At 34.5% G+C, this 16,453-nt stretch overlaps 1 protein-coding gene across 20 annotated transcripts in view; it reads left to right on the forward strand.

The window, feature by feature from the left end:
- SLC4A7 (solute carrier family 4 member 7) overlaps positions 1-16,453 on the forward strand; it is a 100,838-nt gene that overhangs the window by 60,056 nt on the left and 24,329 nt on the right. For all 20 annotated transcript variants that reach the window (XM_044755254.2, XM_070492778.1, XM_070492786.1 and 17 more), the window contains 6 exons: positions 1,629-1,716; positions 3,396-3,542; positions 7,563-7,669; positions 9,811-9,985; positions 13,637-13,770; positions 15,194-15,439. In XM_044755254.2, coding sequence (XP_044611189.1) covers positions 1,629-1,716; positions 3,396-3,542; positions 7,563-7,669; positions 9,811-9,985; positions 13,637-13,770; positions 15,194-15,439 — 897 coding nt within the window. The remainder of the gene's footprint in view (positions 1-1,628; positions 1,717-3,395; positions 3,543-7,562; positions 7,670-9,810; positions 9,986-13,636; positions 13,771-15,193; positions 15,440-16,453) is intronic.

Raw genomic sequence — 16,453 nt, forward strand, 5'->3', positions numbered from 1 at the left:
TTGTCCACTGAATAAACATATTGCTTTATGTAATAAAAAATCATTTTAATTGTTAGTATTGTCATTGCACCAAATGCTTTGACTATTAGAGCGTAAAAGAGTTATTTTTCTTTCTGGAACAAAAAACCCCCAAGCATCCTTTTAAAAACTACTTTGCATTTGTAACTTTTTAAGAAGTTCAGTATCTTAGGAGCTTTGGTTTAACAAACAGTTCGTCATTTTAGATGCATTATGCTTCTAGCAAGCACTGGAGTCAGAAAGAATGGAATTGAATCCTTCTCCGCCACTTTTTTGGGAAGGTCAAGCCTGACTTAAATTATTTTTCAAAACAAAACAATGCTTTATTTTGACCTGTGCAAAATCTGCTCAGTATACATTATAAGTAAAAATTAGAATAGGGGTATTAATCAGGGGAATATCTATAAGAATAGTTATCAAGTTGTGTTATAAAAGGTAATGAGTTCGTTAACTATTGACTAAACTTAATTGTAAGTGAGAATAATTTTCAAAATATTTTCTTGTTTTTATAATAGTAAATATGAAGAATTAATTACAGCTTGATTAGAATTTATATACCTATTTTTAGTATGCTTTACTGAGTTGCATTAATGGTGCAGTATTAAGCTAAGTGAGAAAAATAATTCCATAGATTAATATTTAAATTCTCATAAAGCAGGAAGATGAATATTTCCAGTTTGAATGTGTGAATATTAATATTTTACTGTAGTGTTAATAAGGATATAACTAAGTAGGAAGTTAAATACTTTTTATTTAGTCACTATTAATAAATCAAAAATCAAATAATATGAGGTTAGATGTTAAATTTGGAGTTATAAATAAAAATTCTCTTTCTTTCCAAAGGGATTAGTTCCTTATTTACCACATTAGAGTCTGTCCAGATTCCAGATAGAAGGATTGTGGATCTTTTGTGTATATTCTTCAATTTTTTTTTTTTTTTTTAAAGATTGACACCGGAGCTAACATCTGTTGCCAGTCGTCTTTTTTTCTTCTTCTTCTCCCCAAAGCTCCCAGTACATGTTGTATATTCTAGTTGTGGGTCCTTCTGGTTGTGCTATGTGGGACGCTGCCTCAGCATGGCCTGATGAGTGGTGCCATGTCCACGCCCAGGGTCCAAACTGGTGAAAGCCTGGGCCTAGCAAAGCAGAGCGTGCGAACCTAACCACTCGGCCACGGGGCTGGCCACACTTCAACTATTTTATTAGGCAAAACAAGTTTGTACTTAAGTACTTAAATGGGATTGATACTCATTTTATTTATTAATTTAGTTTTTTGTCAGTACATACCAGAAAAAATTTATTCAAATTCAAAAGGATACAGATGATGGAACTTTTAATGTAAAACACTCAATTCCTTAATTACTGTTTTCCCCTGAGGAAGATGGGCAGTAGTAACTTGCTAGAAAGTTGACTGTGAATGTGCCTTTCTTAGTTTTGTGGTCTGTTTTATTCTGAATGGAGTTGCCATCTTTCTTCCAGTGATTGGTGTAGGGGATGGGAAAGAGGTCTGAGTGTTGTTTCTGTTTACGTTTGAATGATTTCTTTACTATCACCTAGATTTCTGTGTGTATGTTTTTTATTTTAAATCTTTGTCTTTTAATGTTTCTTTAGGTTTTTGTTTCTGTTATTGGGTCCAGCAGGCAAGGCGCCACAATACCATGAAATTGGAAGATCAATAGCCACTCTCATGACCGATGAGGTAATTAAATACCCTCTGAAGTGGACACTGATTATGAAGCATATAATATATATTAAATCATACTTCTCCTTTCTTTCATGTGAAGCATAGAAATATTTCCTTACTTGTCTGTACTATTTTATCTCATATTCTTTCTTCAACTATTTGCCTTTGTTAAAGTCCTCAAGACCTTTCTGGTTTTTTCCCCCACATTTGAAATTATTGACCACCTTCTTGAAATTTTGAAATTTTCTCAATCGTGGATTTCAGGATATTGTTTCTTTTGGTTTTCCTCAGGGCTTTGTCTTTTCTTCTTTTCCCTTTTTTCTCTGTAATTTCTCTCTTCTTTTTGCGGACCTCATCTTTGACCATGGCCTATATTGGTCAGGACATCAGTCTCTCTTTGGGAGAGAGCTTTGTATTTAGGAGCTAGACATCTCTGCCATTTGTCCCTAAGGATCTGAAACCCTGCCTGTCTGAACCTGGCCCCCTTTTTCTGTCCAGTCTCACCCAGTTAGTCACCGGATTCTATTGATTTTACCTCTTCAGTGTGTGTTGCATTTAATCTGCCCTCTCCTTTCCATCTCCTTTGCCACTCTGGCTTAGACTTTCTTACCTTCTTTTCTTTGGCGATTAAAGTGGATTTTATGGGTCTTTGTTTTACAGTATTTTCTTGTACACTATCAGTAACATGCAGATTTGAATAACATGCACATTTCCTTGATCCTGGTGTGTCAGTGACATCCTGTTATATATTTATGTTTAAATTTAAACTCTTTACCATTGTCTGAATAAAGTCTGCCTGATCTAGCCTCTGTATACTTCTTGAAACCTGTATCTTCCTACTGTTCACCTCTTCTCCCTCATTTTGCTCTGGCCACATCAACTTTCCTTTTGTTCCTTACATGTGTTATGCTTGTTTCTACCTCTAGACATTTACAGTTGCTGTTCCCTTTGTCTGAATACCCTTCCACCTCCCCACCACCACCCCTCCCACACACTTTGCATGTTTTTTTCCTCATTTCATTCAGATTTCACCTACAGTGTTATGTCCTCTAAGAGATCTTCCTTGGCCACCCTCTTCTTCCCATCAGCTTTCCTTCCTTTACACTGCTTTATTTTTATCGGAGGATTTATTATTACCTGCAATACGTGTTTGTGTAATTACTTGTCTTACTGTTTTTTCCTACATTCTTGAGTACAGGGACCTTTCCTAATCTGTGTCCATTGCACTATCCACAGTGCTTAGAATTGTGCCTAGCAAGTAGAAGGCACTCAGTAAATATAAGTGATCAAATAAATTAATTATTTAAGTAAAATTGTTTGCATAGCCATGATTATTCCTTTAGGATAAATGACATTAAAATATCATAGAAAGGGAATGACTTACTACAGTATTATTTTATTCTGTGGTGAATTACTGAATATTTCCCATGTAAAATTTTCTTTTTAAAAATTAATTTGTCGTAGCACATCACTATTTTCTTTTGTTGTTTGTTACTGTTAATTCATCTGATAATACAAATAGTGGGTTATTTTTTATACTTGTTACCCAGTGTGGGATGGAGACCTGCCTGGGATAAGAGTTTAGGTGATTATCTTTATTGGAGACTTATTTATGGTATCTAAAGTGGATTTACTATGTGTAGAATTTTCTTTCAACTTTAAAATCCTTTTACTCATTATGTTTTTTTCTTTAGATTTTTCATGATGTAGCTTATAAAGCAAAAGACAGAAATGACCTCTTATCTGGAATTGATGAATTTTTAGATCAAGTAACTGTCCTACCTCCAGGAGAGTGGGATCCTTCTATACGCATAGAGCCACCAAAAAGTGTTCCTTCTCAGGTAAGAATCCACACAGTTCTTCGAGTTACTTTTTCTTTAAATTAAAATTTTTTTTGAGAAGTTAATACATTTTCAAAAATGAAAACTATGTAAAGAGGTACACCCAGAGAAGTTGTATCCCCCCTGTGTCCCCTATACCTAGCTCCTGTGGGTCATGATTTGTTACTAGTTTTTAAATTTTTTGTTCAGTACAAGGAAATATGAACATACAGTCTTATTTCTTCTTCTTTCTTACCAAAAGTTAACATACTATATGTACTGTTTTGCACTTTGCTTTTTTCGTAACAATATATCCTGGAGATCTGATCATAGGAAATCATAGAAATATTCCTTGTTCTTTTTCTCACAGCTTTGTTGTATTCCATTTATGGATATACCGTAGTTTATGCTGTTCCTGGGCTCAGATGGTTTTCAGTCTTTCGGTATTACAAACTGTATCATAGGATTTATGTGCTATTTTAGTCTCGTGCAGATGTATCTGTAGGATAGATTCCCAGAAATAGGATTGCTGGCTCACATGGGAATTTATTTATAATTTTAGTAGATATTACCAGAATCTCCTCTTACTGGACTGAACTCCTACAGTGACAAATGAGAGCGCGTATTTTCCTACAGCCTCACTAACACAGTGTGTTGTCAAACTTGTGATATTTGTGAGTCTGATAGGTATCCTTATCTTGTTATATCAGCTATTTTATTGTGGTTTTATTTGCCTTTCTGTATTTGGTGAGGTTGAATATTTCTGAATATTTTTGTTCATTGCCCTCTACCAGCTTTTTTTTAACATTTAAATCGTCCGTTGATTCTTGGGAGTATATCAGAGTGTATTTTGTGGAGTATGCATCCAACTTTATCTTTTTTCTAAATTGTTGACTGGTTGTCCCAATTTATTAAGAAGTTAAGCATTACTTCCGTTGATTGGTGATGTTGCCTTTATCATTTACTAAATTTCCGTATGCATTCAGGTCTGTTTGTGTAATTTCTTTTCCATTCGCCTGTCTATTCATGGGCCAATTCCACACTTTAATTTCTGAGGCTGTTTGGTATGTTTCAATATTCTATAGATCTAGATTCATTCCTTTTTTTGAGGAAGACTAGCCTTGAGCTAACATCTGCCAATCCCCCTCTTTTTGCTGAGGAAGACTGGCCTTGACCTAACATCCCTGCCCATCTTCCTCTATTTTACATTTGGGACGCCTACCACAGCATGGCTTCCCAGGCGGTGTTGTGTCCGCACTGGTCACCCCTGGCCACCAAAGCAGAACATGCGCGCTTAACCACTGTGCCACCAGGCTGGCCTCTAGATTCATTCTTGATCCCTCTCTTTCTCTTGTTTTTCTGAATTTTCTTGGCTATCTTTACATAATTTTTTTTCTATGTATGCTTTAAAATAAGCTTTCTATTTATAGAAATAAAACCTTATGTTTAAAAAATTGAGGTAGCAATTAAATTTCTAAATGAATTGAGGGAAAATTGACTTCTTTATAACATTGAATCTATTCAAGAATGTCATATCTTTCCCCACTTATTCTCCTATTTCAAGTTAGTTTTATGTCCTTAAGGAATGTTATAAAGTTCTCCTTATCTACACTTTACATGCTTCCTGGTGTGTGTATTCATAAGTATTTTATCTTTATTATTTCTGTTGTAAATGAGGTCTTTGTTCCATTGTATCCTCCATTTGTTGGTTTTATATATGTGAAGGCTGTTGGTTATTGTATATTTCTTTTTAATCCTGCTACCTTTCTTAATTCTTTTATTGTATATAGTAGTTTTTCAGTCATATCATCTACAATGAGGTAATTTTATCCCTCTTTTTCTAATTCTTATACCTCTTATATATTTTCTGTTGTCTAATTGTATTGACTAAAATCTCTAATACTGGTAAGTAGTAGTTTAAATGGGCATTTTTTAATTTGTTCCTAACTGTAGTCTGTATCTCTAGTGTTCCTCTCCTTAAGTTACTGACATTAGGACCAGAATACACATTTTACCTTGTTAAGAATGTAACCTAGTTTCTGTTATATTGAAATTTTTACTATAAGTTTATGTTGAATTTTCTCAAAAGGCTTTTTAGCATCTCTGGAGATGATCGTATAAATTTTGTTTATCGATTATTATGGTAAATTATATTAATAGATTCTTTAATATGAAAACACTTGCATTGTTGGAATAAACCAAACTTGGGCTTTAAAGTGCTGGTGGTCTGTGTCTAATATTTTATTTAGGTTGTTTGTATCTCTGTTTGTAAGTAGATTGGTCTGTAGATTTTTGTTCAGGCTTCATGTTTTGCTGTCATCATTCTACTTTTTTTATACAAACAAAGTTGTAGGTTTTCCTTTTTCTGTGTTCTTAAAACTTTAAATGGCTTGGAATAATTTGGTTTTAAAAGTTGAAAAGAATTCCTTTGTATAATTATCTGAGCTTGAATCTTTTGTTGTATGGTAGACTTCAGCAACCTGTTTATTTCTTCTGTGGAAATTTGTTTATGCGAGCTTTCTATTTTTTCTGGGGTCAGTTTTGGTAAATTGTGTTTTTCTAGAAAATTGCCTATTTTCCTCTTTTCTGGTGTAAATTTTGGGACATTATGTTTGAGACATTATAAAATGATACCCATTTCATCAAGGTTTTTAACTTATTTGCATAGGGTTGTACAGTTCTGTGTGTGTGTGTGTGTGTGTGTGTGTGTGTGTATATATATATATATACGTGTGTGTGTGTGTGTGTGTGTGTGTATATATATATATATACGTGTGTGTGTGTGTGTGTGTATATATATATATATAAAATTTCCTTCAGTTTGTGAAGTTGCCTCCTTGTCATATCTTTTGTGTATTACCTAATGGTTTATTATAATTTTCAAATACAGCAGCTTTTAAAATTTATTTCAGTTCTCTTTCTTTAAAAATGTATTGTTTTCTAACTCCATTTCTGCTTTTAGCTGTTTTATTTCATTCCTTTCATTTTCCTACAGGAAATGTTTTTGTTTTCGCATTTCCTGAGTTAGATGATTAGTTCATTTATTTTTATTCTTTCATTTTTTCTTAATATAAGTGCTTAGTTTTTCTCGAATGATGCTTTTGCTGTATCCCATAGATTGTAATATGTAGTATTTTCCATTATGTTTGTTTTCTAGGAATTTTTTAATTTTGTTTTCTCTTTCCCCTTTGATCTAAGATGTAAGTTAGTCTTAATTTTGACATTTTCAAATGGCAATCTTATGATTATTGGTAAGTTTTGCTACTCTAGAGTTATGAAACATATAAACCAGGTAGTGTAAGTCTGTAGTTGCGCCAGAGCCCTTGACTCAGGGGACCTCCTGGGATGAACAGCCATCCCATGTTTGTTTCTTTTCCTCTTCCTTTCTCTTTCTCTCTCTCTCTCTCGCTCTCTTTCACACATATGTTCTTTTAGGCCCAGCAACCTCTCAACTCTGGAGGTACCAAATTAAAACCTCACTCTTTTCTCTTCAGGTGAGAGGGAGAAGATCCTTTATCATGAAAATAGTACTCTCGAATTTGTAGTAAAATTTAATGGGAAATTGATTTTTATGAAAATGTGTTTAACAAACGTCTCTTGTGCTACTTATATCTTAAGAGAAGTATTTTAGTAAAAGAAAAATGGCGTGTCCTTTCTTCTTAATGTAAAGTATATTTTCAGTAGGTAATGAGCAATATTTTAAAAATTCTTGTTGCAGAGGTGCTTTTATGGATATGTATGTTCCTATTGCTTAGTAGTAATTTGAAATGCTGTGTATGAATATGTTTCTATTGTGTTTGATATTAGGATACAGAATGGAAAAAGGCAATCATAAATTTAAAATATTAATAGAGACAAATAATACCTTCTGTTCTAAAGTGCAATCTATTTAAAGTAGAAGTTTACATTAGGAAGCATATTTTCTGGGAGCACTGATTAGGTATATAATCAGTATGAGGTCTCATGTTCCCTCTAATTGAAGATGCCATCTCAGCTTTCTTAAAACAGAGTTCTGAAAATGTGTTTTTTTGTGAAATGCAGGAAAAAAGAAAGATTCCTGTATTTCCCAATGGATCTGCCCCTAGTTCTGGTGAGACTCCTAAAGAGGCTGCTCATCATGCTGGGCCTGAGCTACAGAGGACTGGACGGTGGGTACAAATAGTGATACACTGTGGGTATCTTTTTGGCACTAGGGTTTGATTTGATGAGAAAGGCATAAACATTCTTTTTCTTTGCAAGTATTTGGAACCTAATCTTGTCTAGTATTTTTTTCATATTTTAAAAAATATGCACTATTGCATAGATATGTGATGTTAAGGAAAATTAATATACCTTTTAAAATAATTTACACAAGTATATACTTGGATTCTATATACCAAGCTTTAATTTAAAATGTAAATATTATGTACCATATGTTAAGAATATTGCAGTTATATAGTAGGTTAATTTACATTGCCTATACAGAACGTTTTTGAAAAAGATGTGGAGTGCTATTACAATTATCCGTGTGAAGTTAGAGAATTATGGGAACAGAGATGAATTATAACCAATGTTTTTTTGTGTGTGTGCATAGATTTAAAACTCTTAAATGAGCATTATATCATGAGATAAAGTAAAATTAGATAAGCATAATTAAACCATGGTAATAATCTCTGGAAATCTAGTTAGAAAAATAGTTGAAGAAGTTAATTTTTGGAATAAAGAATAAAAATATTGCCAGGTGTAAACCTTGTCTTAAAATATTTTGTAGAAGTAGAGAAATGTTTGGGAATTTCCATACTGTAGAAAAGCATGTGGCTATTGATACTGTTTTGTCCACTTGTGGTCTCTGTAGGACTAAAAGATCTTGAATATTTGTTTTAAAAAAACAGGAAATCTTATAAAGACATATTAGGGATATTGATGACATGCCTAAAGAGAACCATATAGAAGAAAAATAAATCACAACTGGCGTCCTGAATATATACTTTAGAGGAGGTTAAAATCACAATTAATTCACTGACTAATATTTCAGTCTCTGTGAATGTAATAAAGAATAAGACGGTCCCCATGTGAAAGGTGCTGGTTTAATGTTAGCTCTTACTGTTTTTACTTCTTCAGACTTCAAACTGAGATGGAGTTTATCAGTGAGAAGTACCAAGTCAGGCCCCCATTGATCTCATGGTCACCCGAGAGCCTCACATTAGCTCTTAAATAATCAATTATTGATTTGATGACGTAGTTTTATTTTCTAGATTATCATTGGCACCTTTTAATTGTGAGTTGATTCCCCTTGCTGTCAGATTATTTATAGGATAACTTTCACTTGTCAATGTGTGTTTAGGATTTATTTCAATATTAACTTTCAAAAGGTAGAATAGTAAAGCTTGAAACATCCAAAGCGTTTGAAAGGATAAGATTAATTTTTTTGGTGTATTTTCTAGAGTAGAGATTTGAATGATTATATATTTTATGAGTCACACTAGAGATAATGGTAGTGAGCAAGAAAAACTCCCTGCACCTCACAGAGCTTACATTTTAGTGGAATGCTTTCAAGTTAGATATATCCAAAAGTCTGATTTAAAAAAACATTGACATGATAAGGCTTTGATGTGCAAATACACATTTTAAGTTTACTAATTAAAACCTCTCAGGTTTATTAATATGCACACTAGTTTGACTACAAATACAGTAAATTACATAGACTGAAGTGGTTTTTAGGCTTTTTTCCTAGACCAGAAATTTATTTATGTGATTGAAGTACTGATTTTAAAAGTAATTAAAGTTATGTGATTTAATAATGAGTGTTTCTAAGCACAGCCTACTGTGTATTTCTATAAAAGGGTATTTGGGGACTTAATGATTTATATTATAATTGCCTTCCTGATATTTCTGACTCTCGCCTTTAAGATTTACAGTGTAGATAATAATTAATAGAATTGCTTATTCACATTTTCACGAATGGATTGTTAGGTTTTATTTATTTTTATTGTACATTTACTTGCACATTTGTGTCTGAAATTACATTTACTCATATAAAATCATTTGCCTGCAGTCTTTTCAGTATATAGTCCATAAAATACAGATGTTTATGTCTCTTTTAACTTAATGAGATCTACCTTTCCTCTATCAGTGGATTACATTAAATGAGTATATCTTCTATAATTTATTATACCATGATTTAAATAGGATATTAATTTTTGTTGACAAAACACTAGGCACCAGCAGTTTTATGTAGCCCATAGTTTTAGTTTGAACTAGCTAGAATCCTCTAGTGTACAGTTTGACGAGTTTCATCTCACCTATTTAGGCTTTTTGGTGGTTTGATACTTGACATCAAAAGGAAAGCACCTTTTTTCTTGAGTGACTTCAAGGATGCATTAAGTCTGCAGTGCCTGGCCTCGATTCTTTTCCTATACTGTGCCTGTATGTCTCCTGTAATCACTTTTGGAGGGCTGCTTGGAGAAGCTACAGAAGGCAGAATAGTGAGTACAAAGATTGGTAGTGGCCAGGCTCTTAGCTCTTCAGAGGCAAGTGTCTGTGTGCATTTGTCTCACTATTCATACTTTTATTTGAAGAGTCTACCCACAGCATGATTAACCTGTCCCAAAGCAGACTTCCCCGAAAGGTAATTGCTATGGAAAACATGGGGAAGCCATTTGAACAGGAGAAGATGCACAGTTGAGGTAAAAAAAAAAAAAAGAAAAAAGAAAAAACGAAAAGAAAAAAAGTTTGTTCTGGCTTGCTGGATGAATGGTTTTATAAATTGAGTAAAAGGCTTGTGTTGTCTTTTTCGGGGGAGGGCTGGGGGGAGACCTGTTGAACTGATGCTGGGTGGGTCATGGGTGGGGGATTTATCAATGGGGCTACTTCATATCCTGTAAGGCACCATAGCATTAGTTAGAGCCACGTGGTTAATGTTAACTCATCAGCCCTGGTGGGTAGGCCTGGACTATACTATTTGGAAGAGAATGTAATTGTGGACAATAATGGATTTTGAAGTGATGTTTACTTTAATTTTACTGTTACTAAGTCTGTGTGAAAGTAGCCAAAGCTTTAATTGGAAAGTATAACTGAAAACTGTATCCTATTTTGATATGACTAAAATGAAAGATTTTATGTTTTCCTGTTCTTGGTAATACTGTACTAGGGGCTGTGGGAGGCATGATAACAGAACAGAGTATCTAGTGCTTTGTAAAATCCTGAAAGACATTTTTTTGTTTATATACATTTTAATGGCGTTTAAATGAGATGATCTATAATTCTTAAGTGTATTTTGTTTAATTATACTTACTCTTGGGAGAAAAGTCATTTTTTACAGATAAAATGTTAAAAAATAACCAAATCTCAGTAGTGATAATTATTCAATTGAAGTATTTCATGAGCTGAACATGCGATAAACCTGACAATTGAAATTTCCTTTTAACTCAATTTATTTTTGATTATTTAGCTTTTTTCCTTATTCTGTAATCATTGTATCAAAGGTATATATTATTAGTAAGTTGCTTTATGTGCTGTCACAAGTTGTACATGTAACTCTGCTGGCCCCTGTGGAAATGTGTCTTATCTGTCACCATCATGGAAATGCTGCATCTTTGCTCTTGGACTGTCACTCACTGCCTGCCCGTCTCATCCTGCTATTTAATACCATGTGCATGTGATAGTCCTTTAGACACTGGAGAAATATAGACAAGTGTAAGCCGAGCATGTGTCTTCTGTCCTTAAGGATCCTAACCTAAGAGAAAAAATTAAGGTAGTACGTATGTAGTTACTATGTCATGGTGTGCTGTGCCACATATGAGAGAAAGGAAGAGCTGTAGGAGTTGAAATAATAGAAATAGAGAAATCAGGAGTATTATGGAGGAAAATGACATGGAGGTGACGTATTTGTTTTCAGATGCTTTTTTGGAACTTCATGCAGAAATGGAGACTTTAGGAGGAGCAGCTCCAGAGTTTGTAGAATTGTAAGGAGGAAATATAAAGATTGAGAGTGGTTCACTTACAAGTGAGTTGAAACTGAGAACAGATGAGGTTAACAAGGGAGATAATTCATAGGGAGAGAAGAAGAGAAGAGTGGGAAGTTACTCAAACTTATAGAATGGAAGAGAGATGAGAATGAGGAGGAAAACCCCCCAGCAAATTAGAAACTGGCACAATCAGAGCTCTAAAATAGAAGAACCAGGATGATGTAATTTTGCAAAAAAACAAAATAGAGGTTTTTGAGAAGGAGGAAACATTAGCAAGGAATGTGTGATGCCCTACAGTGGAGAGGTATGTGGAGAAGATAAGGGCAGGGCTTCTGATGGGTAAAATGCAAACTCCTGAATGTAGGGCAGGGATGGCAGTGTAGTGGGGCTGTGATTTCTTTAGGGAATGACACGTTTCAGTTTGGGAGTGAACATAGAAATAGTTTAAAAATTAGGGAAAAATAGGTCTGGGTAGAGGAACCAGTAAATGTGGCAATACTGGGGTGGAGAGTGCTGAAGGGAAGGTCTTCATGTGGCGCTTTCTGCTTTTCAACACAGCATTGGAGAGGGAAACCGTAATTTTGTGCCCTTCTGCCACCTGTTAGCCTTTCTTTATTTGCCGTCTATTTGCTTCTTTACTCAGTTTTTTGCTTTCTCTCTCTAGATACCATTTAGACATTTTTTCCTTTGATTTGAGCTCTGCCTAAATTCATTGCTAAATGTGCACATTCTAATTGAACCAAGGATTTTATAATGGCTTAGCAGTGTCTTCTAGGACAAACCTTTGTTGTCTATGGACAAGAAAAGAAATTTCTCTCACACAGTTAACAAATATATTGTTAATATGGACACTTCTTCATTTTGCCAAAAGACAAGTTTGTATGTGGGTTTGTTCCTATTTTTATACTAATGGTTGAATGATACTCTTACTTCATACTATTGTTTTGTGATTCTGATTTTGGAAGATGCTGTTATTGCTGGTGATAAGAACTGCTACCATTTATTGAGTACATTCTGTATGCCACATGCTAGGCTTGCTTACGTGTTTTCACAAACAGTGCTTCATCAAATTCTCCTGGCTATCATCACCCCCATTTAAAAATGAGAAAGGCTGGGCTCGAAAAGTTTGAAATGTGGCCATGGCTTAACACCTAGTAGGAACCAGTCTTCCACTTCAAATCTGGTTCTAAAGCCCTGCTCTTTGCCTGCTGCTGTGCTGCCTCCCGATTCCAGGAGGATTGTTTCTCACAAGCTTCTTCTTTTCCTTGCCTTTACCGATGATGGGCTTTTCCTTTCTTGATAGTGCATTCCAGTTGACCTTGATGTTTGTGAATGGTAAACTATTTTTTCCTTTTCTTTCTGATCCCTCCCCTCTGTCTAGTGGCATAGCCTATACCCCTTTACCATCTAATAACCTAATCAGTTAGAATGTAATGTTGGTAGTGATACGAAATTGACTTACTAGCTTTGATTTAAAATTTCTCTGAGTCTTTCATTTTCTCATTTTATCTTTCTTACCAAACTTTAATGATAATAAGATACATCCTCATTTATGCTTGCCATGAGTTTTTAAAAGAGATTTTCCATCTATATTATTTATGTTAAACATTTCGTTTTTGGTATCTATTGGTTAAGCCATATTAGATTAATTTCTTTAAAATGCGTGGAAAGTTGCTCTTTAGAAATCAATTTGAGAACGATATTTCTTAGCTATTTGAAGGAGTCTTTTTTGTAGCATACCATACCGAGTATTTAATGTTTTCTCTTTTTTTAAATGAACTATTACAGAAATATTCAAAATAATATATACATCTTTCTGTTCACCGCAGGCTTAAGAAATAAAACATCTGTAGATAAAGTTGAAGCCCTCTCTTCCATTTACTCCTCCCTTCTTGCCTCCCAGAGTATTGAGTTTTGAATTTGCAAAAGTTTGATTGCAAAAGTTCACTTCTAATATGCAAAAACAAAGCCATTTTCCCTATGTATTTAAAATGTATTTATAATTGTCTATGTTTAAGATTTAAACTTGAGACTCAAAGTTTTGTTTGCTTTATATTTTTAATGACTTGATTAGTATTTTTATTTTCTAGATGTCTTGCATGTATTGTAGTAGGTTAGAGATATGTTTATGATGTATTACTTTTATTCATTTCTTTTTTCCTTAAACAGAGTGCAATAGAGTCTCTTTTTGGAGCATCATTAACTGGGATTGCCTATTCGTTGTTTGCTGGGCAACCTCTAACAATATTGGGGAGCACAGGTCCAGTTTTAGTGTTTGAAAAAATTTTATTTAAATTCTGCAGGTACGTAATAGTTATCTACTTGTCATATGTGTTTACAAATGTGTATAAATTCTATATTGTTTATTAACTTTAAAGTGCATTATATTTAAAGCTGAAAGAAACATCTGATCAATATTTATTTTTCAATATTTTTGGGCAGCTGTGTGGTTGACCCTGCTCTGGCCCCTACCGTCATCCCTGCCCCAATCACCTTGAATATAAAACCAATGGATTTGAGTACTGATGAGCAAATCATTTGACGGGCAATAAAAATCCTTTGTACTAGCACATTTCAACCCAGTCAGAACGTGTTAATCTGAATTGTTTATTATATGGTTTGTTGATCTTATGGAGGAAGTTTAGGAAGAGGTGCATCTCCAAGGCCCAGGCTGCCTTTAACAAGTGGGCCTGTTTACCAGAGAGGAATTGCAGCAGGTGGAGTGAGATGTCAGTTTTCACTGGCAGGGTTGTTCACAGTGTGGAAGTCGATACAGGGTACTATGGCTTGTAGGCTTGGAATTTGACATCACCGGTGCTGTTCCTTTAGTGAGAGAAGTGTAGTCGAATATGTTAGCCTCAAACAACTTGATGCTATTAAATATTTGATTCATCCAACTCCTTATTTCTTCACTAAACAAACTGATTTTGATTCCAATCTGGCTTGCTGTGTAGACTAATAGCGAATGCTATGACCTGAAGTGTTTTAGACTCTGTGGTAGTAATTTCTTATTTTAAATTGAATTAAAAAATGAAGTCACGGGGCCGGCCCCCTGGCCGAGAAGTTAAGTTCATGCTCTCCGCTGCAGTAGCCCAGGGTTTCGCAGGTTCGAATCCTGGGCGCGGACATGGCACCGCTCATCGGGCCATGCTGAGGGGGCATCCTACATGCCACAACTAGAAGGGCCCACAAATAAGAATATACAACTATGTACTGGGGGGCTTTGGGGAGGAAAAGGAAAAAAAAAAAATCTTAAAAAAAAAATGACGTCACTTTCTGCGGTGATACTGGTGGTAGAGTAGATGGTGGTGGTGGTGGCAGTGGGACCTGAGATGTGATTACCTATTGACACTAGAGCATCTGGGGCTTCAGAGAGTCACATCCAGTTGTTTTATAGACTTCGTGCCTGTCATTTACTCCTCATAACTAATTTCTAAAGTGAAGTCTTTGTTTTTGAAATATTTATTGCCTGGTAGATTTTCACTGTAAATCTTCTACATAAATAAAATATAACCATTAAATCTAATATTACGAGGCTAGTCTTCAGCTGAAGCAGAAAAACACAGAGAGCTTTCTTCAGTCATTATTTTGTCATTCTGTAATTTACTCTCTTCCTAGGAATCTCATGTTTTTATACTGTTCTTGTTGCGTGTTATGAAAATTTTAAGTACAAATACTATTGTGCATGCGTATGTTGATCATATCCACATTTTTCTTTCTAAACAGAGATTATCACCTTTCCTATCTGTCTTTAAGAACCAGTATTGGTCTGTGGACTTCTTTCTTGTGCATTGTTTTGGTTGCAACAGATGCAAGCAGCCTTGTGTGTTATATTACTCGATTTACAGAGGAGGCTTTCGCTGCACTCATTTGCATCATATTCATCTATGAGGCTTTGGAGAAGCTCTTTCATTTAAGAGAAATATATGCATTTAATATGCACAACAATTTAGATGAACTGACCAGCTACTCGTAAGTGTTTCTCTTTCCCCCTAATATTAAAATGTATTTTTGCAGAGATGTCTGAGCCTCAGAAAATGGTTTTTTTACAATGTGGTGCTTACTGTGTATCTAGCTGTAACTACCCAACTAGCCATGTGGAGGTTGACTACTTTGTTACTTGTTTGTTACAAAGCACTCAATGGCTATAAATACAGTTGATTAAATTCAGTCATTCTTATTGAAATAACTTGTGTGTCTATTTTTGGTCTTCTTTTTGCATTGGATTGGCCAAGTTAAGTTTAATCATTAGGCAACTGTATTTGAATATTTTAATCAGGCAATTATATTGGATCCTCTATCCTTTAACCAAATCCTGGATGTAGGATATAATATTTTTATATTTATATATCCCTCATGTTTTACTTTTTTATTAACTTTTTTGAAGTCTGATAATTTTTATTGGAAGTTATTTTAAAATATTTCAGTACACTCGCAGATGCTATTTAGTGGAGTATTTGTGATAAGAAAAGCATAAAGTGAAAATATTTTAAAACTTTAGAATACAATAGGATTTGAAAACTGTAACAATCACAAAAGGTTGGCAAATATATTCAATAAAAAATCAAATAGGTTATTAAAATTCGACATACCTAGGTAGATGTCTGTATTTGCCGTCTTCACCAGTCGTGCTTAGTGTAAATCTGATCCTGCATTTGCTTGATTTACATGGAGGAATGTTGTTACTGAAAAACAAGGATACAGCTTCCCTACTTGTGCCCACCTAAGCCCCAAATCTGTGTGCTCTCCCCCTTCCCTCCACACCTCTCCTCCTTCTTCCTTCCCTTGCCTGCCTTGTGCGTTCTCAGCTTTGGTGGACAGAGTAGGGAGGGATATGAAAATTCCTAGAAGACACTGACCTATTTGAAACTATCAGTGACACTTTCATGCCAGATCTATTTTGGGCTATCTTCTTTGCTTTTAAACTAGTTAATTTTTTTCATGTTATTTTTTATCTTTTCTCTTTTCCTGCTCCTTTGTCCTTTA

Source organism: Equus asinus, chromosome 21 (genome assembly GCF_041296235.1).
Source record: "Equus asinus isolate D_3611 breed Donkey chromosome 21, EquAss-T2T_v2, whole genome shotgun sequence".
In the NCBI taxonomy this organism is placed as follows: Eukaryota; Metazoa; Chordata; class Mammalia; order Perissodactyla; family Equidae; genus Equus; species Equus asinus.